Source organism: Emydura macquarii, unplaced genomic scaffold (genome assembly GCF_026122565.2).
Source record: "Emydura macquarii macquarii isolate MOO-44397 ecotype Brisbane River unplaced genomic scaffold, CSIRO-AGI_Emac_v2 contig_3692, whole genome shotgun sequence".
In the NCBI taxonomy this organism is placed as follows: Eukaryota; Metazoa; Chordata; order Testudines; family Chelidae; genus Emydura; species Emydura macquarii.
The window spans coordinates 1,971,231-1,994,241 of record NW_027133829.1 but is presented as its reverse complement, the minus strand read 5'-3'; the positions used below and the strand labels follow the sequence as shown (position 1 = coordinate 1,994,241).

General features: G+C 44.4%; 1 protein-coding gene across 1 annotated transcript in view; it reads left to right on the top strand.

Annotated features, from left to right (window-relative positions):
* Nucleotides 1-23,011, top strand: part of VWA2 (von Willebrand factor A domain containing 2) — a 39,417-nt gene that overhangs the window by 463 nt on the left and 15,943 nt on the right. The window contains exons 2-5 of the mRNA XM_067537029.1: nucleotides 6,484-6,558; nucleotides 11,274-11,407; nucleotides 14,210-14,319; nucleotides 22,646-22,840. Coding sequence (XP_067393130.1) covers nucleotides 6,484-6,558; nucleotides 11,274-11,407; nucleotides 14,210-14,319; nucleotides 22,646-22,840 — 514 coding nt within the window. The remainder of the gene's footprint in view (nucleotides 1-6,483; nucleotides 6,559-11,273; nucleotides 11,408-14,209; nucleotides 14,320-22,645; nucleotides 22,841-23,011) is intronic.

Below are 23,011 nucleotides of genomic sequence, written 5' to 3'. Positions count from 1 at the left end.
AGTACATGCTACTCCCCTACCCAAAGCTTCGTTTCTGTGCAAAACACTTCTTTTTTACTACACCCGCCTGCCTTTTCCTTTTTCAAATGGGCCTTAATTAACTAACTGGGCTTTCAACATATGCAGATGCCAGAATACCTTTCAGAACACCCCTGTTCATATGTCCCTGCATGTGTTATGAAGAGATAAAGGCACTTCAGTCCTCAATCTGAAACTCAGTTCCTGGGCTAATCCCTCACCAATGTCTCATTCACACTTGCACTGTTTTTTCTTTGCGATTAAACACACAACGAACATGTAAAAAACAACTAAAATCAGCATTTAATCATTTTGTTGCAAATCCAGCTGTGACATTTTGAAAGAAATTACTGTATGAAGCAATCACAAATGACGACGATCTAAGAGCTATCCTGGCTTGTTCTATGAAATTTAAGCACAGAAAGGTTGGCTAAGAAGGTCAGATTTTAGTATGAATATGACCATATTTGTTAGGAGTAGTCCAACCAGCTAGTGGGTCTAGTCTTGCTGTGAGAGCCATACGAGACAATGTGACTTGCCAAACCGTCCTTTTGAAGAACACTTTGTCTGTGGCTGGAATATAGCCACTTCCTTTCCTTTTGAATGGCCAGATATCATCACGGAAACACCAGCTCCGAGTGTTTCCAAGTCTGCAGAAATAAAAATAAATGGTTTCCAGAAGAGAGGAGCAACCCATTTTTCCTAAGAGGGGAGGAGGGAGTGGAGCTGCCCTGAGCTATTGGGCTCTTTCTCTTTCCTCCTCCCCTTTTGTGAAAATGGTGTTGGCTGCTCCCTCTCCACCCGCCTTTATCCAAAAATGTCTCTCCGCTCTTGAGTGGGGTGGGAAATTTTAGAGCCTTGCCTGCCTCCTGCTGCAGCTCTGATTGGCTGCCCTTCCCCAGGAGGCGGAGAAGTTGGGAAGACAGCCAATCCGTTGTTTCTTTTCCCCCCTCTAGGCTGTCCAAAAATCATGAAGGCTGGAGCTTCTCCCCTCAGATTAGCTCTAGCAGGGGCCAAAATCGCATTATTCACAATACGTTGGCAACACCGAGCACAGGTGTTTTGTGATCATGTGACAAAGGAATGAATGACGGTAGTGAGATTTACATCCAAGAAACACTCACCAAAAATCCATCTGGTTGTAACCGCTGCCTGAACTCTAAGTGGCAGCTGGGAGTCTAAACAGAATCCCAGATTGCAAACCCAACCGGCGAAAGGATGCCGCACAACCTTAATCAAATGGGCAGCAACTGTTCTTGCCAGATCTTCTGGGTATAATACAAGTTCAGCTGCATTTCTCTCAGGCTGCCGTGGCTGGGTTTCTTCAGCAGTCATTGGAAAAATCGCCCAACCTCTGCCTGAGGTACTGGCTGCCTTCACATTCCTTAACAGTGAGAAGCAAAAGGTTGCATAAAAGTTGAGAGGAGAGAATTGACCATGTGCGGCAGACTGAGAGAAGGTGCCCATCCACATGTCGTCTTGCTGCAATGCTCTCTAATGGAACCTGCAGCAAGCTCTCTGCCTTTGCTGCATCCATAATCCAGTTCTTCAAGCATGTTCAGTGCTGCAGTGAGCTATGGAAGGGTCAAATACAATCGCAGTGAAAGCACAGTCCAGTGGTCCAGATCCAACGTCCAGCGAATTGACTTCAATGGCCTTGGGATCTGGCCCAGTGTCCTTAAGAAATGAGCACTCCTTCTACATACAGAATAAAAACTATGTGTGTTTGGGTTTTTTTTTAAATCTACCTTGTTACTTTGGAGTTGAATAGCAAATCAGTGCCTGGGAAACAGTCCCTTCAGATGGTTTGTTAGTCGTGAATTTGGAATATTGTGGATTTGGCACATTGGATCACTTCCAGCACCATAGCTTATGAACCAGTGCATCTAGTAAAGCAAGACGCTAGCTAATGACACTTTTCAGCTGTAGGATCTTCCAGACTTAGAGGGGAAAAGGCTACGTATCACTAACCACCCTGTTCATGAGCATCCACCCTGTGATGAGCCCGTCCCATCTCCAGAGAGTAGGATCAGCATTTTCCAAAGTTCTCTCTGAATCACCATCGCTGGAAAGCCCCAGGGATATAGGTAGCTTGTTCTCGCCTACCATGGCATGTCGTGCCCAATGTGAATATGAGCACAGTGATCACTATCGCTACAGCTGGACTCAGTCTCTAGCAGGTCATCAGGAACAACTTACACTCTTAGCGTTCGTATGTTAGGAGCAGCACCTAAACTCTCAGGTTACTGCAGAATTTCATTTGAGCTTTACTATAACTTTTCGGATACAAGGATGAAAGATGGGGTAAGAGCTAGAGACAAGTAACATTATTTAGTGTCTCCTGCACCGTAGATATTATGTACTAGAGAGGGCAGGTTCAACATTTTCCATCCAAACTGTATTTCAGCAGAAAGTTGGGTTTTTGATCAAACAATGAAAGTGTTGGCTTTCCATGGAAAATTCTGCTTTTTTTTCTTGGAAAAAATGAGCACTCCAAACTCAAAATGTTTTGACCAAAACCTATTTGATTTTAGGCTGAAATCTTTTGATATTCAAATTTTCTCTGTAAAAAAAAATAATAAAAAAAATTATTAGTATTTTATCTTTCTCTGTGGAGATAGGGAATAGAGAGACTGCTCCTTCTATTCACTCGGGATCAAGCCCTGGGTCATTATGACTAGGACGTGTTCTATTCCCACTAAGAGATGATTTTTTTTTCTCTGAACAGAGGAGTTATTATTAAATTCTTTGTGTTTAGTATATTATCTTTACCAGCATAGTGTGTCCTACCATGCAGAGTCAAAGTGGAGACCAATAATACCATGCTCAGGTATTTACTATCTCAGGGTGACATTCCCACTCTGTAAAGTCACACTCTGCATTGCTTGAGCCCTATTTTGAGACCTCAAGTTGCTTTAAGTGACGTATGGTCTTTGTGCCGGCTCTCAGCACAGAGGAGAATTGTGCTCTCCTTGACTATTCACAGTTGGAGCTAGGAGGGAGACAATGAAAAAGGGATGAACATTTTCTTTTAAGCAAGGAGTGCCAATTTAGATGGCAATATATCTGGCCAATGTATGACTGGCCTGCAGAGTTCATACATTGTTATATGTATATATGTCAAATGTTATATGTTACAACCTGGCCCAGTTCCCCTATTGTGTGGTCTTCAGGCTGGACCCAATCGAGGGGTCCCAGGTGCTTCCAAGCCCAACGGCTCTGGGTAGAGTCTAATCACTATTTCTAGCATTGGGACGATAGGGTAGGTTCAGACATCCTGTCTAACACCCTTCTTTGAGATATGAGTCACTACTGCCCAGCCACCCTAGATGCTGAAATCAGTGTCTGAAACCTCTTGAGTCCCCTCAGTTGGTAATAAATGCTTAGGGTATGGCCTCTGGACTTCTAGTTTAACCCCTTTGGAAACATGAACACAGGCTTAGCAAAGGAATTTCTTAACCACAGAGACTTTGCTCTGAAAGCACTCAAGAGTTACAGGTCTCCTAAAAACAAAACAAAGGTCCTAAGACACACTCTCCTTAGTTGGATATTGCCCCTTCTTCTGAGTCTGAGGTTTGTAAGCATTTAGGTTGGACCAAGTCCCTCCTGCAAGTCCTTCTCACATGTGTCAGTGGTTGGCTCCGTGTCCTGCACAGAGCAACAACCCACTCTGAAGTCTCTGTCTCTCTGCCATGTGGCGGAATTCTATATTAGACCTTGTCCTAAAGAGGAACTGATCACAGAACTAAAAATTAATGGTAGCTTAGGTACAAGCAATTGTGACTTGATCACACTTATAATGTGTGACAGGTAATATATATATACTTGATGCTGTAATAAGGCCAATTTCACAAAGCTGAAAACAACTATGAGCCAAATCAGCTGGGAGGAAGAATTTAATCAGAAAAACATGAATGATAATTGGGAATCATTTAAGAACACCTTACTAGATTCCCAAAAAGCCACAACGCCACAATCAGGGAAGAAGGCTGTGCTGGTTAAAAAAAGACTTGGTTTAGAGGGGAAGTGAAGGCAGCTGTAAAAAATAACAAATTGAAGAAAGGTGAAGTTGATAGTAATGAATATAAATCGGAAGTTAGGAATTGTAGAAAATTGATAAGGGAAGTCAAGGGACACAAGGAAGTCTATGGCCAGCAGAGTTGAGGACAATAAGGAGTTTTTACAATACATTAGGAACAAAAATAATCCTAATAATGGTCCGTTATTAGATGGAAATAGTAGAGTTGTCAATTATAATACTGAAAAGGCAGAAGTGTTCAATAGATATTTCTATTCCATATTTGAGGAAAACACAGATTATGTAGTCTCATCACATAGTGATGAGAATACTCTTTCCATTCCACCAGTATCACTGTAGGATGTTAAACAGGAACTACTAAAATTACACTTTTAAAATCAGCAGGTCCAGATAGGTTGCATTCAAGAATTTTAAAAAAGCTGGCTGAGGAGCCTCTGGACCATTAATGTTGGTTTTCGATAACTCTTGGAACACTGGGGAAGTTCCAGAAGATTGGAAGAAATCTAATGTGCCAATTTTTAAAAAGGGTAAAAGGGATGACCCAGGTAATTATAGGCCTGTCAGATTAACATCAGTCCTCATCAAGATAATGAAGTAGCTGATATGGGATTCAATTAATAAAGAACAAAAAGCATATATGTAATTAATGCAAATCAACATGGGTTTGTGAAAAATAGATCCTGTTAAAGTAACTTGTTTTTTGTTTTTTTTTAATGAGATTACCAGTTTGGCTGATTAAAAGTAATTGATATAATATACTTAGACTTCTGTAAGGCATTTGACTTGTTACCATATGACATTTTGATGAAAAAACTAGAACAAATAAAATTAACATGGCACACATAAAGTGAATTAAAAACTGGCTAACTGATAGGTCTCAATGTAGTCGTAAATGGGAAATTGTGAGTGGGGTATATGTTTCCAATGGAGTCCCCTAGGGACTGGTTCTCTGCCCAACAGTATTTAACATTTTCATCAATGACCTGGAAGGAAACATAAAATCATGACTGATAAAGTTAGCAGGTGACCCAAAAATGGGGGGGAGTAGTAAATAATGAAGACAGGTCACTGATTCAGAGCAATCTGGATCACTTGGTAAACTCGGCTCAAGCAAACAATATGTGTCTTAATATGGCTAAATGCAAATGTATACATCTAGGAACAAAGAATCTAGGCCATACTTACAGGATGAGGGACTCTATCTTGGGAAGCAGTGACTATAAAAAAGAATTGGAGGTCATGGCGGATAATCAGTTGAACATGAGCTCCCAAGATAATACTGTGGCCAAAAAGAGCTAATATTATTCTGGGATGCATAAAGAAGGGAATCTTGAGTAGGAGCAGAGAGATTATTTTACCTCTGTATTTACACTGGTGCGACCACTGCTCAAGTACCGTGTCCTGTTCTGGTGTCCACAATTCAAGAAGAATATCGATGAATTGCAGAGTGTTCAGAGAAGAGCCATGAGAATGATTAAAGGATTAGAAAACCTGCCTGGTAGTGATAGACTTAAAGAACTTAATGTATTTAGTTTAACAAAGAGAAGGTTAAGGGGTGACTTGATTATAGTCTATAAATACCTATACAAGAAACAAATATTTACTAATGGGCTCTTCAGTCTACCAGAGAAAGGTATAATATGGTCCAATGGCTGGGAGCTAAAGTTAGACAAATTCAGATTGGAAATAATGCATACATTTTTAACAGTGAGAGTAAATAACCTTTGGAACAATTTGTCAAGGGTCATGGTGGATTCTCCATCACCGACCATTTTTAAGTCAAGATTGGATGTTTTTCTGGAAGATATCCTCTAGGAGTTATCTGGGGGAAGGTTCCATGACCTGTGTATACAAGAGCTCAGACTAGATTATCATAATGGTCACTTCTGGCCTTGAATCTATAAATCAACTAAAGCCTAGAAATCCACCAAATGTAAAGTGTTGTAGCAGTCCGAAAAGTGCACTGTAAGATGGCACATTGACATAACACAGCTCAGCTGTGTCTTTTACATCAGTCATATTTGCTAGTGCTACTGACATAAAAAAAAGCTACCTATCTGATTATTGATTTTTAGCTCTGGAACAGCCAGCTGGATCCTGCTATGTGCCTTCTGCAGAACAGAGTTCTGATGATCTCAGCATCTTCACTGTTCCAGTTGAGGATACAGGAATCCAAACACTACTGGATTTAACAACCTGAGCTGGCAACCCTAGCATTTAGAAAACATTCTGAGTTGTAAACTAGGCACGTTTGAGAGAGTAAATTAGAACCCCAAGAAAAATTGCTTTTGCAGATTCTTTACTGCTCCTAACCACCATTACATCTCAGGTCCGGGGCATTAGCATGAATTGAGTGCTCTGCAGGAGTGTTTTTAATAGTTTAGAAACAATCAGCTTGATGGGTTAATGTATATTTGATCCCACAGTGCTGCTCGTATGGAGTCTGCAAGAACTTCATGCTAACCAGGAGACAATTGTCAAGATTTCTGCTGCTGGCCAATGTAAGTTTATTTTTATAAACTAGAAATTCAAACTCCTAATCCTTACCTTCAAGGCTTTTGCCCAGCTCTGCTGCTGCTTCCTAGATCACCTTTCCCCCTACCTTTCCACTCACTCTCCGCCCTACTAACTCACTAATGGCTCCTTACATCAGTCTCCCCAGCCCATGCCAGGGCTCCGATGTTATGTTCCACACAGTCTCAATCTACTCCTTCAAATTCTACCTCAAAGCTTATTTATTTCAGTTGGCTTCTGTTCTACTGTTTCAGCCTTCTTGCCTAAATTTATTCCCTCGAACCTAAATATAATGTTTCACTATATTAAACCATCATGCCCCACTCAAGTTATGTGTTTAACAGAAGAACTAACAAGATAGTCTGAGCCAGGGTGGTTCTGTGGTTAAGGTACTGAACAGTGACTCAGAAGACCAGCGTTCAGTTCCAGGTTCTGCCACAGACTTCCTGTGTGACCTTTGATAAATCATTTCATCCCTCAGTTCCTCATATGTGAAATGGCGATAATACTTCCCTACGTCAGAGAGGTGTTATGAGAGTCAATTTGTTGTTATTTACGAGACCGTGGTGATAGGGATCATATTAAGTACCTCAATAGTCAGATAAAGGTGTATGTAACACAAATACATTGCATGATCTTTTAATGTGACCTTCATTTTCCAATGTCCATTGTCTAACTTATAAGTTAAGTTATAAGCATAAGTTCCTGTGGGCTGGGACCTGTCTGGTTTTGAACTTGTCTGTAACACACAATTCATCCCTATCGTGTTACAGACTTAAAGAATGATAGAGAAGAGACTTCCTCCTCATTCTTTGATAATTACATTCATTTTCCGCCTGTAACGGCTGTAGAAACAGCAGTTCAGGAGGACCTAGTTACGCTGCAATAGAAAAACAATCTGATACGATGAGGCTGCATTGAGCTGTCTCTATGCCGTGCATTAGCCCAGCTGTAACAGGCACAGCCCTCGTGCCCTACCAAACGCTAGTGCAGCAACTGAACATGACTAGAGAGAATGCAATGAGAAGATGAGCACAAAGAAAGCACAAAGGAATGGGCATTATTCTGCAGATACACCATGCACTGATGCTCTTGATCTGATCATTACTCACGGTTATAGCATGCAGATGCATTGTGTTCCGTAAAGATGTTACCTCGTAGCTCTAATATCCATATCTGGTTTTTCAGCATATGGAGCAGCTAATGATATTAATATGGTCACTGAAGTTGCTAGCAGTGTCCTGGAAGGCTCTGTAGTGTAATGTCATGGGGACATCTCTGACAGATTCTTTCCCCCACAAGACAGAAGAGTCTCCAGAGAATCCTTACCGGCTTTGCCACTGACCCCAGTACGTTTTAGGACAGGACTCTTGGAGTTTAATCTGTGTGGTGTGAACACTCATGCCAAGCAGATGTGACCAGTGACGTTCATAGTTACGCACCTCACTGGTGGCTCTCGGTGCTTTGATTTCGGACATGGAGGCAGAGCTGAAAGAGTATAAACAGCACTAGCAGCGAGGCCCTGTTTGCCTGCCGTCACTTGTCTGTGCTGTGGAGCTGTTGTCTTGATTTTGGTGTTCCAGCTGAATGCGGAGTGGAATGGACTTGCAAAGAACAGGACTTCTGAGAGGAGGAGGTTACTGTATCACAAACCCAGTGACCCAGAATGGAATGCTTGAAAACTTTCAATCCCTTATAATCTGGCTTTAGAAAATCCTAATTATAAATAGAGTTTCTCATTACTAGGAATGAGCTGGGGGAAAATTGTGATTATAAAATGTATCTGGGAAGAGAAGTGATTGTGGGGGGGAGGGGCACTAGCCACAAATGCTTTTTTAAATAACTGGACCATTACAAAGAACTCCAGTTATAGATGGAACATCCTTTGCACCTCCTCCTGTAATTATGGCTTCCAGCTTTCTGGACTCTGATATTGCATCTCAGTTTCCCTCAAAGTTGGTCTTACAAAATGCTGCAAGGGTCTTAAAAAATTGCTCTGAGTATTTCACTGACATTAAGGACAGTGAAATATTTTTTTCCTCTTAAAAGTTCCCCTGGTGTTACCTGGCAGAGGAGCAACTGTTCACAAGTATTTTGGGAGGGAGCATTGTCCAATAGCGACTGCAAGGGACTAGGAGTCACGACTTCTGGATTCTGGTCTCGGCTCTGCTGTGGACCTGCTGTGTGATCTTGGACAAAACACTCATTTTAAGGGTTTTAGATAATCGGTTCTCATTGGGAGCCTGTGAAGATCACAGGTAAATTGAAGGCCCGAGAATCTAAGGCAAGCTGGCATTATAATACTGGTAGGTTTTGGAATACTGACATATATATTTAGGCTTAACCAATTCACAATTGTAAAGCACTTTCAGATCCTCAGTTGAAGGATGTCATGTACGTGCAAGCTGTTATAATAGTTACTTATCTCTTCCAGCTCAGTGGGATGCGGTGGCTTATGCCAAGGCTCCATTTCATCTGTTGGAAATTACAGGGTGGGAGACAGATTGAGTGAGGGTAGGAGGCGTCTCTTGGTTTTCCATCCATTTCTCTGTTCTTTGTAGCTACTATGTAGCCATGATTCCTTAGGATATTTTCACACCCCTGCTTTGAGGGATGAGACTTCTGAGGTTGCTTCCAAACCAGCGTCCCCTCCGCAACAATGTGAGGCTCTGCTTCCTGAGCTGAATGTCATGCTTGCGACAGGCTGCTGAAAAAAATGTAAGAATTTGTGGCTGCTCTGCCAACATCAGTGGCATGTCCTCTTTCCTATTACACAGCTTTTCCCCAAATTCCAGGGAAGTGTTCTGGTTTGGGTGTCTCTGCTGAGACTGAAGAGGAAACCTCAGTTTAGTCTTCGTCAGTGAAGACCATTCACTTCCGCCTTGGCGCAGACACTCACAGCAACTAGTAATTACTGAACAAACAGGTTAACACATGCCTAGGTGACACCAGGACACCAGTGCAGCCTGAAGCTAGGATGAGGTAGTGGCCTTGTGGAAACTTGTTTCTGTCAGCGCCTCCGAGCAGATCAGATAGTTTGTGTTTTTAAAATAGTGTGTTTGGAAAAAGGCTTTTATGCTTTCTTCATAGACAAAGAGACTGATTCAACTGATCACTATATATGTTGTAAGTTTTGTGTGTGTGTGTGTTGTGGTGTTGGAGGCGGAGGCCGGCATGGCCCAAGCATAATTTTTTCAGGCCCAGTACAGACTTGTGACATGGGCCCCCTTCCACACACATACCACAATCCCTCATCCCATACATACAATCTCATGAGCCATGAACATTTTTTTCCTCGTGGTAATGGGGGTTGCAGCCTGGGCTAGGCCCCCCAGGGGCTCCGGGCCCCAGTAAAGTGTACCTTCCCCCCCCCCATATGGGAGTGCTGGGGGCAGTTCTGTAACTTGGTTTTTGTTTGACATATCTCATGTGGGGCTGCAAAATGTTAAACACTCCAGTCGAGGAAAACACTTATTCATGTGCTTAATTTACATACACAAGCAGTCCCATTTAAAGTCAGTGGGCCTCCTCCCATGCTTAAAGTTGACCACATGCGTATTAAGGGCTGCTCTAAGATACATCAGGGGACTGTGTAGGCTCCTCATAGCACCAGAGGACTGGAAAGCTGTCGTCTTAGCCACCTACCCTTCCACCTCCCAAAACCTACTTTCTCTCAGCGTATATGAGGGTTTGCCCCTCCACCCCCAAATGTTTTCAATCAAATAGGTGTCTTTTTGTTGTTGAAAACGAATTTTTTTTTTAAAAGAATCGTACATTTCATGAAAAATTGATTTCTTGTAAATGTCTTTATTTTTGCTAGCTATATTGCAACATTTGCATTGAAATGTTTATTGCACACATTCTCACAATGCAAATTTTGATAACTGTTCTGATGAAAGCTTTAAAGATGTGAATGTGAAAAGGAAGAAAAGGAAGAAGAAAGAAAAAGGCTTGTTTCCCTCCCCTGTGAAATAACTTGACATTTTTCATGTGATTTATTTTTTTTACTATTTCAATCAGCTCTAATTTTTTGTCCTTCTATATGCACCTATCCTAGATATTCAGCTTTGGTACTTCTGTGTCTTATGGCCCCCATCACCAACTGCCCAGTGTCTGTAGCTGAGCAAGGACTTTAAACCCTTATATCCCAGGCAAGCACTCTAACCACTGGACCATCCTTCGTCTCTTCAGCTGCTATGGCTCAAGTTTTCTGTATCCACATATCAACTATAATCAATCAGTCACTGCTGCTCAGACTTTTCTGCCTCTTCCTGTGCACTTAGTGGATGCTTAGATCCACTGTCTCTGTGTTAAACAGAATCACTGAATATGTTAATTGAGAGCTTTTATACTGTTGCTTTAATTGAACTGGTAAAGACTGTCTAGATTACTGAAATCTAAGGTGAGCATATGGGAACCCCTAAGTCATAAGGATGAATTGTTTCTGGTACTGCGATGCCGGGAGCCAGACCAGAAAGTTACACTGGGTTGTGGGAACTCCAAGGCTGGTCCCAGGACAATACAGTGGAAATCTCATACGTCTGGATTTCTTGCTGTTTGTCCCTGGATGAATGAAATGGATAAAGTCAGCTGGGCTTTCCTTTTTTTTCTGCTACCGCAAACCTGGCAACTGAATTCTGTTGTCACCTGTGACTTGAGTAGAAATGTACATCCTGACAGCATGTATCTTGTTCTCTTCTAGTGATGGAGTGCTCTGCTTCAGTAGATATCCTGCTTCTGTTAGATGGGTCATACAGCATTGGCAAGCGAAGCTTTGAAAGATCTAAGCACTTTGCAGGCAAACTCTGTGATGCCTTGGACATCAAGCCAGATAGGGTGAGTGTGGCAGTCAACATCTCGCTTTAGTTACCAACAGCACGGTTCCACCTGAAAAATCCAAAGACAATATGAGAGGAGCAAAATTTAAAACATTAAAGCTGTTGGGAGAGAGGTATCCAAAGGTTCCCCACAATAGGATACAGTGAGGTTTTATGAATAGCTGATGCTGGATCACGTGTATATGTCGTAAATGTTTAAAAATTCCATTTGGCATTTAAAAACATAGGGCAAGAGCTTGCAGACTAAAAGTTACAAGCCAGAATTTTAAAAAGTGATTAGTGATTTTTGCATGCTTAAAATGAGATGAAGTAAAGGAGCCTGATTTTCAGAGGACAGGTGCTCAAAGAGTTTTGAAAATCAGGCCCTGCCCTTTGAATTTGTCTCAAGTCAGGCACCCAAAAATCACTTGGAAATCCTGACTGCAAAATTTATCTCATGGAAGTTAACCAGTTTTCTGTATGGATTTAAGTGATTATGAAGCCTGCAGACGTCCCATTTGTCCTCTCTCTCTTTTAAAAAGTATTCTCTATTCCAAAATGAACATGAAGGGATAGAAGGGAAGGATTTCATTGCAGGCAATCAACAAGGTAATATAGATGCCTGCCTGCAATAAGTGTCTCAGACTTCTTAGTGGTGTGTAGTGGTTACTACTTGGTTCTGGACCTGTGCCCATCATGGCTAACCTTAACACGCAGAAACAACTGTCATATCCAGCAGAGAACAAGTGAGGAGCTTACAGTTGGATTTCCTGTCTCTACATGATTTAAAGCAATTTCTCCTTAAGCAACCATTATTGCCTCGTTCTTATGTCCCCACCCCGGCCCCATCCTCAGTGGAATTCTGGTTTTCTTCTTGACAAGGTACATGACACTTCATGTTTCATCGAACACAGAGGCACGATCTGCGCTAGAGCTCATGCTACTGGATAGTTGGAGCAGTAGCAAAGGATGCTGTAAGAGCTGATGTCCTGCAGAGATAGCATATGACTGGCTGGGCAAGACATTTTGATTAGAATCCAAGTATCGGGCATTTAGAGAGAGCCAGTATGAAATGAACTGAAATAAATAGGAAAGGGAGAAATCCAGCTCAGTTCCTCACTATTTTTCTTTCTTATTTTGGATGTTGGCTTAAATCAAGCTCTAACTATCGTGTTAGACAGCTAGAAAAACTTTCCCGGAAAACTGAACCTGAATTTACAGCGATGAGGCAGTTTTGACTCTGCATTGCTGTAGACCTATGGAAAAACTTACCACTCCAGTATTTTCATTTTATTTTTTTTAAACACCCCAGGGCCCCATATGGCATTTACATATGTTTATTCCCAGGTTTTACCTGCTACCTGGAGCCTCCTGAGACCTTACATGTTTGAATCAACAGTAACAGCCTTGCCTAAAATGTTCAGAAGGGAAGGTTCATGCTATCTCCGGCTCCGGTTCCTACCGTGCATCTAGTCCCATGTGGATAGTGTCAAGTCAGATTTGGTAACTGCCTGGGAGAGATCAACTAGTGTTCCCATCTGTAACCAGGGAAAATGTTAGCTGCACTTGAAGCCTGTGTAGGTGACTGCTCCACTCCCTCCTGAGGGCAGTCAGATACTGGACAGACTGGGGCTGGATGAATGCAAGAGAGGAACTCAGTGAGAAAGGAAATGCGGGAGTTAAGGCTTTGCGGGCTCTATGTAAACTGATTGAGGCTACACCATGGAAATTTGGGACTTAGAGCATAGTGGGCTTCAGAGGCTTGATAGGACCCAAGACTTCCCCAGAGGAGTTTTGGGGTTGCCCTTTGTGTGAGAGAGTGTGCAGGTCCTCGGGTCGCTTTTTGACTTGCGGGAGGAGGGGATATTTAGAGTTGTATCCAAAACATCTCCCTCTAGCCTGACTTCCATCCTGACTCCCAGCCCTACAATCTAATGCTCCTTCTGTTTAGTTGACTCCACTCTCTAATCGAGCGACACTGTAGGGCTCTTGAAAAGTGCATTGTCCAGAAAATAAAACCACCGCGCTGTCTCTATCCCAATTTCCCCACCCCAGACATGTCTCCAATTTCCCATGTTGCAGCAGGCCTTAAAGTTAGAGAGAGAGAGAGCCAAATTTTACCACAGAGCCATGTACACACGAGGCTTTCCATAGTCTGCAGAATGATGGAGGCGGGCATTGTAGGAATATGTGTGTCTCTCTTTGACGGGTATAAGGCGAGTTGTGTTGAGCAGGTATTTCAGTCAATGGCTTATCAAAGAGAAGAAAACAGACACTTACCTCTAGCAAATAACCACATTGCAGATTTGGGCAAAGTGCTGGAAACTCAGGTGCTGGACGTCTCTGGGTTTAGAGGGAGCCTGCCATCGGTTTTCTTCCAGTACGTTATAGTCCATTATTCCTTCCCTTAGCCGTTACGATGTGAGCTTTCTGCCATCTCTCCTGTAGATAAGATATAAAATCATGATCGCAATGACTTGTAGCCAAGAACCATCCATCACACTTCTCGTTAGAGTTAAGAGAATTGGCCTGGCTGTTGTGGCCAACTTCCAGGCTAGGTCATTTGCTCTGTCTGCCTCAATTGCCCCTGCAGTTGCAGTGGGAAGCCGTTCTATTTTTCACTTCCCCATCTAAAGCCTTTGTTTTCGAATGTGAGTTAATTGTATTTATTAGAGGGTCTTAGCCAAAAAGGGCAAGGAGAAGAGTGTGATTTGTCTTGAAACAAGTCAGTGTTCCCAAATCTGTAATGTAATCAGAATAATGCAGCTCCCCCTTCCCCCCCAGCCACCTGCTCCTTACGCTATTTCATCTCCTCTTTCAGGTCAGAGTGGGAGCGATTCAGTTTAGCTCAACTCCCCACCTAGAATTCCCCTTGGATTCGTATTTAACCAAACAGGAAGTGAAGGAGAAAATCCAGAAGATTGTGTTCAAGTAAGTTTTATTAGCCAGCCCTACTCTTTCTTGGGGAGTGCAGATTTTCTGGCAAGGTCTCGTGTCCTACCCTTCGCTCTGCTGACTTGGAAGGAGCGAACAGGATTCTTTTCAGAGTCCCTCCGCAGTGCCCGTCAGTCAATTGTAGGGGTTACTCTGGACAGAGAGAGACACATCGTCCCTGCTGGGCTGGCCATTTCGAATGAAAATTGAAGGTGGGGCTCCCATGTGGCATAGCAGCAACACTGAAATGGCCTTCTGGAGAGGTTACCACAGGTTGAGAAACTGTGCTCTCGGAAATGGAGTTGGTGTGGTTATGCTGACATAAGTTTTAAGGTGTAGAACAGGCCTTAATATGTGAGAAATAAAATTGGAGCCCAGATCGTCCTCTTTTTAAAAAAATTCTCCTTTCTTTTGTTTGAATGGTAGAAAAAGGCCACATTAAGCCTATGAAAGTAAGTGGGGCAAAATATAGGCTGTAGAATTTCAGCAGAAATTCTCCCACTAGCTGTAGAATTTCAGCAGAAAAGACATTGAAGGATCAGCTCATTCAGTAGTTGATGTCTAAACTAATTCTGGACATGGCTCATGGTTTGCCGACAAACTCAAGATCCTCTTCAATTTCTTCAAGCAAGCAAAATCTGTAGTTTTTAGGTGACAACTTAATTATACAGTCTAGAAAGCCTTTTGTGTAATGTTCCGGGGGAAGTGTAACAGAGACAAGGTACACTGGCTCCTCTTTGGCTCTTATTTCAAAGACACTGAGAGCAGAGAAAATGAAGCCACTTTGGATATCTGGAATTTGGCTTGGCACTGAAAATGTCTTAATGATGGCAGATGAACGTTGACAGATCTAACAGAAATAATGGCCTTACATGTGGCCATTCAATCTAGTTTTAGATGAAAGGCTGAAATATAGGAATGAACAAAATAGTTATGGATGGATTCCAGCTACCAGGTTACCAAAATTAGGAGTGCCCGTTGGGAGGCTCTGAAAGTGTTCTCCTGAGGCTTTTCATTTCTGCTGGGGAGATGTGTCCCATATAACACATGCTTTCTGTTCTGGGCTCATGGCAGAATTTCTTCTTTGAAAGGCTCTAAACCCAAACTCTGGATACGGTTTTATTGGGGCCATCAAACAATGTATATTGTATATTTTCATTCATGTATGGCATCTTTCATCCAAGGATCTCAAAGCACATTACAAATGTTAAGCATTTAATTAAGGCTCCCAACAACCCAATAAGTTATGTGATTAATAATAAGCCTGTTTTATACAAGGGGAAACCTGATTAATAGAGTTTAAGGCCAGAAGGGATCATTATGATCATGTAGTCAGACCATATATGTAACACAGACCATAGAATTTCATTGTTATTGAAGCCTATATTTTGTGGGTCAGTTAAACCTTCTGAGTCAGGAGAGATTACCCAGGCTCACACGATGAATTGGGATTACCCATTGACTTTAACAGAGCAGCACCAGTTTTCACCAGCTGTGACTTTCCCAGTGTTATCAAATGGCATTAAACATTTTCAGCCATAGTAACTGTTAGTTCAAGCACTGCCTTTGCTACCGAGTCAGAGTTGGGGACATGTTGCAGAATTTGTTAGATTTTTATGGATTTTCAAGGCATGCACGAACTAAAACAAAGTGGCCAGTAGCATCTGACCAGAGTAGCTGCTGGACAGATTTAATGTATGCTCTTGAAATTTGGTTCAAAATAATGGAAAGTTGAGGGGGAGAATGAGATGGTGCCTAAGAGAGAAGATCAAAAGAAAGTAGAAGGAAGCAAGGAATATTGTGAAACACAGAGAAGTAAATAGACTTGGAGAACTTAGAAGCTCTGAGGATGCTTGTGATCAAATACTTGATATATCAAGAAATTCAGTAGTTATTGAAGTAGAAGGTCATTCAAACAAATGAAATGTGAGTTAGAAGCAAAGTGTGTGTGAGAGAGAGAGAGAGAGACACACACACACACAATATGGATGAAGAACAACGTTATGTCTCAAAGAAATAATTGACATTTGCAGCCTGGCTACCCTTAATTGCTTTGAATTGAAATAAAAGCAATTCTAAAAGGCAATAGCAGGAAATGGCTTATGTTGAAACTCCTCAGCCAGGATTAGAAAACAGATGGAAATGTCTCTTTGGATAGAGAGGCTTGATTATCCAACGGGCTCCCGATGGTCTGGGCTTACTCTGGTATCAAATGTTGGATCAAGGATGGTATGTTACAGAACTCTTGCCTTAGTCTGCAGGGGGCTGAGGGCAGGAATCTTGTGGCTATTCTGGGTGTCTGGATATAGTCATTGGAAGTGACAGGTGACAAATGTTAAAATAAGGGTCAATATTAAAGAGGCAAGGTTTAAAATAAAGCGTTGGCATCAATACATGGTGGGCCTGCAGTGCCAACTGACCTAGTTTTTACACTCGTCTAATTGGGCAGTTCTAATTCAGAGTAATATGTGGGAGTGAGGCCCTAGCTTGTAAACTCCTCAGAGCAAGAACCATGTCACCTTCCATCTGTGCTGACCGGGGCTTTTCCCAATGCTACTCTCACAGGAGGCTGAGATTTTTCAAGGCCACCTAATGGCAGTTGCATGTCCCAATCCCTTCACACTGAACGCCTCATCTATATTTCAAATTGGGCAGCTGAAACTGAGGCACTCAAAATTACGGATCCCTTTGGAAGATATAGTTCTATTCACACAGGAAGTATGTGACCGGGTGAGGAACAGAACCCTGGCAGAGCTGGGCCTCAACAGCTTTTATTTATTTATTTTTTTAATTTTATTTTTATTTTATTTTATTTGTACTGCGATGGTGTCTTGGAGCTCCAGTTCTGGACCAGACCCCATTCATAGAATCATAGAAGTGCAGGACTGGAATGGACCTCGAGAGGTCTTCTAGTCCAGTCCCCTGCACTCAAGACAGGACTAAGTATTATAGACCATCCCTGACAGGTGTTTGTCCAGCCTGCTCTTAACAATCTCCTATGACAGAAATTCCACAACCTCTTTAGGCAATTTATTCCAGTGCTTATCTACCTTGACCGTTAGGAAGTTTTTCCTGCTGTCCAACCTAAACTGCCCTTGCTGCAATTTAAGCCCATTGCTTCTTGTCCTATCCTCAGAGGTTAAGGAGAACAATTTCTCTTCCTCCTCCTTGTAACACCCTTTTACCTACTTGAAAGCCGTTATCATGGGCCCCCTCAGTCTTTTCTTCTCCAGACTAAACATTATCCTAGGCTCTGTGTGCTCCTGAACAAAAAGATGGTCCCTGTCCCCAAAGAGTTTACAAACGAAGACAAGAGACGACAGGTGGGAGAGCCCCAGAAAACAACTACAAGGCCTTCCTTCCTTCCCAGAGCTGTGCTGTATGGAGTTGTACATTTTTGTTTTTCCTAAAACTTTACATAGTATTTTATTCATTTTCTGTGTCCCATCACTCTGTTCTGATTCAAGCTGTCTGTGCGGTGGTAGAGAGCTATATGGTAACAGTGTAGTCTTTAATAACCCAATAAAAAATTCAATCTTATAATTGCTGAAGCCTTTACAGCTAAATATGCACACCCCCAGATACTGAGGAAGGAGATGGAGAATATGGATTCTTCTTCTATATTTAAATAGCATGCAGCGATTTAAAACAGCAACAGTGTTTATAGTTAGCAGTTACAGAGCAGCTGCAAAGCTCATAGACTCTGTCATTCCCTAGCACTTAACAACTGTCCAGTTCTATAAAGTCACTTCTATCACTGGTGGAATGTGCAACCCATTGGCACTTGAGTGTGGGTACCGATTTAGTTGGGCACTGGAAAAATGATCATCAGTGTTAAAATAACCACATTAGCATGGCCCGCAGGTGTTCCCACTCCAGCGTCCTAACACCATGGCTGCCCAAATATTCAGTTAGCTGACCCTTCGCTGCAAGTGCATCTCCGAGAGCTGCATTTATGGATCATTCACTGAATTAGACAAATATTCGCTTTGTGCTTCAGGCATTTCACTGGACTTCACGCAACGTGGGTTAAGTTCCCAGATCTGCCTGTGTGACCTTTGCCCTCACATGATGTGCCCAGTTTTCAGGAGGACTCAAGGCTCGGCTCAGCACCCAAAATCAGGGCAATAAAAGCTCATTCCCCTGATTGCTCAGGTTCATTCCACTATAGGTGAGTGTACGCCACCATGCACGGTTACCCGGAACTTTTTTCCCCTTAGCAGATCCCGTAGGGCTGGCTCTGGTGCCCCCTGCACGCGCATGCCGGTGCCGGGCAGTTCCTTCTTTCCGCCCGTGACAGTTGCTGGAACTAGCCTTGCTCTCTACACTTGCCATTCCCCTTGTTTGAACTCTGTTATTCCAAGTAGTTCAGTTAGTTTTAAGTAGTTGTTAAGTGTAGTTAGATAGGAAGTCCCTGAGGGACTTAGAGCGGTTGGGCCACGCCCCGGTCACCCAGATTTAAGCTGTGTGCCTCCTGTGGGAAGGCTTTCCCGCTCGGTGACCCCCACGATCGGTGCCTTAAGTGCCTGGGGGAAGAGCACAGGAAAGACAAGTGTAAGATCTGCAGGACTTTTAAACCGCGGACTCAGAAGGACCGAGAGATCTGGTTAAAAGCCCTGCTCATGGAGGCAGCGCTTCGCCCGGCATCTGAGCTGTCCCGCTCCACGGCACCTCAGTGCGAAGTGCACCACCGGCACCGGGATCGACTCGGCACCGAGCAATGTCCCCTGTGCTGAAGAAGAAGAGACGGAGCGCGGACACTCGACATTGGAGGCATTTCAGGTGGCAAGAGTCTTGTTGGCCTTGCCCATGCCACCTCCCCCACTCTGCCGAGGGAGATGGGGCTGGTGTCCCTGGGCAAACCCGCATTGGGTCCCCCCTGAAGGATGGTGGAGATCCCTGGTACATGGAGGAAGATCTCCCGCTGGACGGCTACCAGGGGTAGAGCGAGGACATTCCCCTAGCAGTCGCTCCAGGTTGGAGTCGTCGAGCCGGCCTGCTTCGACTCGGAATGCGGAGTCTCCCTCTCGGCGCCGTCATTGGTCCCCAGCGCTGGAGGCAGCACAGGCCAAGAGGCGGCACCAGTCAAGGTCTGCCAGGCGACACTCAGACAGCTCCTGCTTCGCATCCCCGGCATGGAGGAGTTCGCCCACACTGAAGCAGCGCAGAACTCGGTCACCATACGAAGACCCCACACCGCGAAGTCCCCAACATGGAACCCGGTCGCCGGAGTCAGGCTCGGCACCGCGGAGTTCAGAGTGGCGCCAGTCTCAGTCTCTGGGGAGTAAGTGGCACTGTAAGTCCTCAGTGCCGAGACGATGCACCATTTGCGGAGACGGAGGCGGTCCTTGTCGTCCTCCAGGTCGGAGGCGTCAAGAGGACGGTCCCCGGCACCAGACAGCACCCAGGACTGAGGCCGTGCACAGCACCACAGGTCTAGTGGCTCAGGGTCCCACGGGGGGACAGTTGTCGGGACAGCCAACGCCCCCACAAGGCGCCACAGCCAGCAGCACAGTCAGCCCCAGCTTGGCCCCAGGGTCAATGGCCACAGCAATGGCCTTATTGGGCCCCATGGGGCATCCGGATGGGACAGGGGCCACAATCCATCCTGTCAGTGGGTCTTCTGTCCATGCCTCTGGCTCAGGAGAAGGCCCATACACATCACTCCTCAGATGAGGAGTTGGGCCTCATGGAGGGACCCTCTACGGGTGAATGCCTTCATCAGGTGAGGGAACACCCGCAGGATGCACCTCGGCAGTCCTCTTCCTCCTCACCGGATGAGGCAGTCTCCCAGGACAATATGGCGCCACTGGAGGATTTCAGAACGCAACAGGAGCTGCTCAAGAGGGTGGCCTCTAACTTGGGGCTGGAAGTGAAGGAGTTAGAGGAGGCTGATGATACCCTTCTCAATGTGCTGGTGGCAGCTGCCCCAGCAAGGGTGGCCTTACCAGTCCACGATAGGGTCCTCAGAATTGTTAAGGCCTGTGACAAACCCCTTCCTTGGTCGCCCCTATGTCAAAGGTGGCCGAGAAAAAGTATCATGTCCCGGCTGAAGGGGTTCGAGTATTTGTTCACTCACCCGGCCCCGGGATCCCTGGTGGTAGATGCAGCCAACCAGTGGGACAGGCGAGGTCAGCCAGGTTCTACTCCCAAGAACAAAGACGGCAAGAAGCTGGATTTGTTTGTGAGAAAAGTTTATTCAATGGCAGCCCTGCAGTTCAGGATTGCCGACCATCAGGCCCTCCTGCGGAGATATAATTTTAATTTGTGGGACTCCCTCAAGCGGTTTGCTGAGGCCCTGCCCCAGGACCAGGCCACAGACTTCACCACCATCCTGGACGAAGGAATCACAGTGGCTAGGGCAGTGCTCCAGACAGCCAGTGATGCTGCTGACTCAGCGGGTAGGGCCATAGCCTCCGCCATTGCCATGAGGAGGTGCTCGTGGCTGCAGTCCTTGGGCCTGTCCCAGGAGGTGCAGCAGTCGATTCAGGACGTCCCCTTTGATGGGTCGGTTCTATTCTCTGACCAGACTGACTCCCGGGAACCATCACAGCGCACAACCAGAGCTCAAGCGCCATTGCCCATTGCCAATGGCAACAGAGGACGCGGAATTCGGCAGAGCCGTGCTGAGGGCAGCTCACCGGTAACCCCAACCCATCTCCAAGGTATTGCTTGTTAGTCACCTATAGTGCAATGGACATGAGCAAGCACTCGAAGAAGAAAACAAGGTTACTTCAGTAACTGATGTTCTTTGAGATGTGTGCTCATGTCCATTCCACAACCCACCCTCCGTCCCTGCTGCCGGAGTTGGCAGAAAGATGGGACTGAGCGGGCGTAGGGCCGGCAGTGCCTCATATACTGTGGCATGCGCACACGGGACTCCAGGGGGCACCAGAGCTGGCCCTATGGGATCTGCTAAGGGGAAAAAAAGGTTCCGGTAGCCGTGCACGGAGGTGTGCACACACCTAGAGTGGAATGGACATGAACAACACATCTCGAAGAACAGCAGTTACTGGTAAGTAACCTGGTTTTTCTTTGGACGCCAAATAAGGGCCAGGGTCTAATAAGTGCTTATGGCCAGATTTTCGAAAGAGCTCAGCTGTGATCTTCATCCCTTGGAGCTCTTTTGAAAATCTGGCCCTTAATCTCTCTTGGCCTTGGTTCTCCATCTGTAAAATGGGGATAATAGTACTTCACTTCTCCCACCTTTTGCCTTGTCTATTTAGACTGTACACTCTTCAGGGAAGAGACTCTCTAACTATATCTTTGTACAGCACCTAGCACAATGGGATCCCAATCTCTGCCATGGCCTCCTAGAGGCTACTGTAATACAAATAATAATAATAATGTGATGACACAAAGTCCCATGATTAGAATATGTCAGTGTCAGAGACAAAAATGAATTGAGGTTGATCATTTGTGCCAGTTTAAAATGATGGCAGACTTGGTCTCAGTGGCCCCTTCTCCCGTCTGAAAAGTGCCTGTGGCAGTGGACAGATAATAGAATTCTAAACTAAATTAGGATACTAGGTACTGCTTATTTGCATATCAATACCCAGGATGCTTTTCCAGTTTGGAGCTGTGTCTAAGCAGTGCTGGGCTCTGTGCGCTGGAATTATGGATGGCTTTTCCCCACTTTTAGTTTCCTAACTTCACTGGTTTAAAGTATTGTGAAATCCAGGTGAGCTGCTCTCTCTGCCTCACTTTTTGCTTGTTCATCATTCATTTAAAAGATTTTCTAGGAAGACTTAACAAAGAGTGCCTTGTGTTCTCCCCTCATCTGTTTCTAGGGATACACTAAGAAGTCCTTAGGATTTTCATTTTTGGGGGGTTATTACTGATGAACAAATGGCATTTTGTGGAAAATCAAATTAGCCGAAGATTAACAAGTGAGAGAAGGGCCAGCGTAGCTGGGCACAGCTGAATTGCAAATCCTTCATTAAGAAACATTCTCCAAACAAACTGTGAGTTGCCATGCACAGCCTCCCTGCCCTCTTTTAGCAGTTGATCCTAAGCATCTAACTACAATCCTCTCATAAAGAAATTCACTAAGGTTTTGCTCTCTGCAAGTGGCTTGTACATGCAGTATAAAATGTATACTCATTGGAAAGCAAAATATTTTGAGGTGTTCCTATTTTCCCAAATGCTGTACGTGGGGCTGGAAAATGGAAGATTCGTTGTTAATCCACATTTCTATACAGGGGCAATGTGGCTCTCAAAGCCTTGTTGCTACCAGGCAGTGGGGAATGGGAAGAAAGCAAAAAGGGTGTTGGGCATTTAGCCAGAAACTCGGTCTCCTCTTCTTTTGATTTTTCTCTTTCAGAGGCGGGAGCACAGAAATGGGGCTCGCGCTGAAATACGTTCTCCGGAAAGGTTTCCCTGGTGGCAGAAATTCCTCTGTCCCTGAAATCCTGATCATCATCTCAGACGGGAAATCACAAGGCAATCTAGCAATACCTGCTAAGCAGGTGAAGGACAGGGGCACCAGAGTATTTGCTGTGGGAGTCAAGTTTCCAAGGTAGGAAATGGTCGTCTGGGGGGCGAGGGAGTGATGCACTGCTAACAAACTAGCATTAGCCATTGCCTTCAGCATATAAGTCCCCTGAGCAAGGCCAAGTGGGTGAGGGGCAATCACAGAGTTGGATGGGAGATTTGGGGAGGGATCTGAATGTGGAGCAGGCAGGAGGTC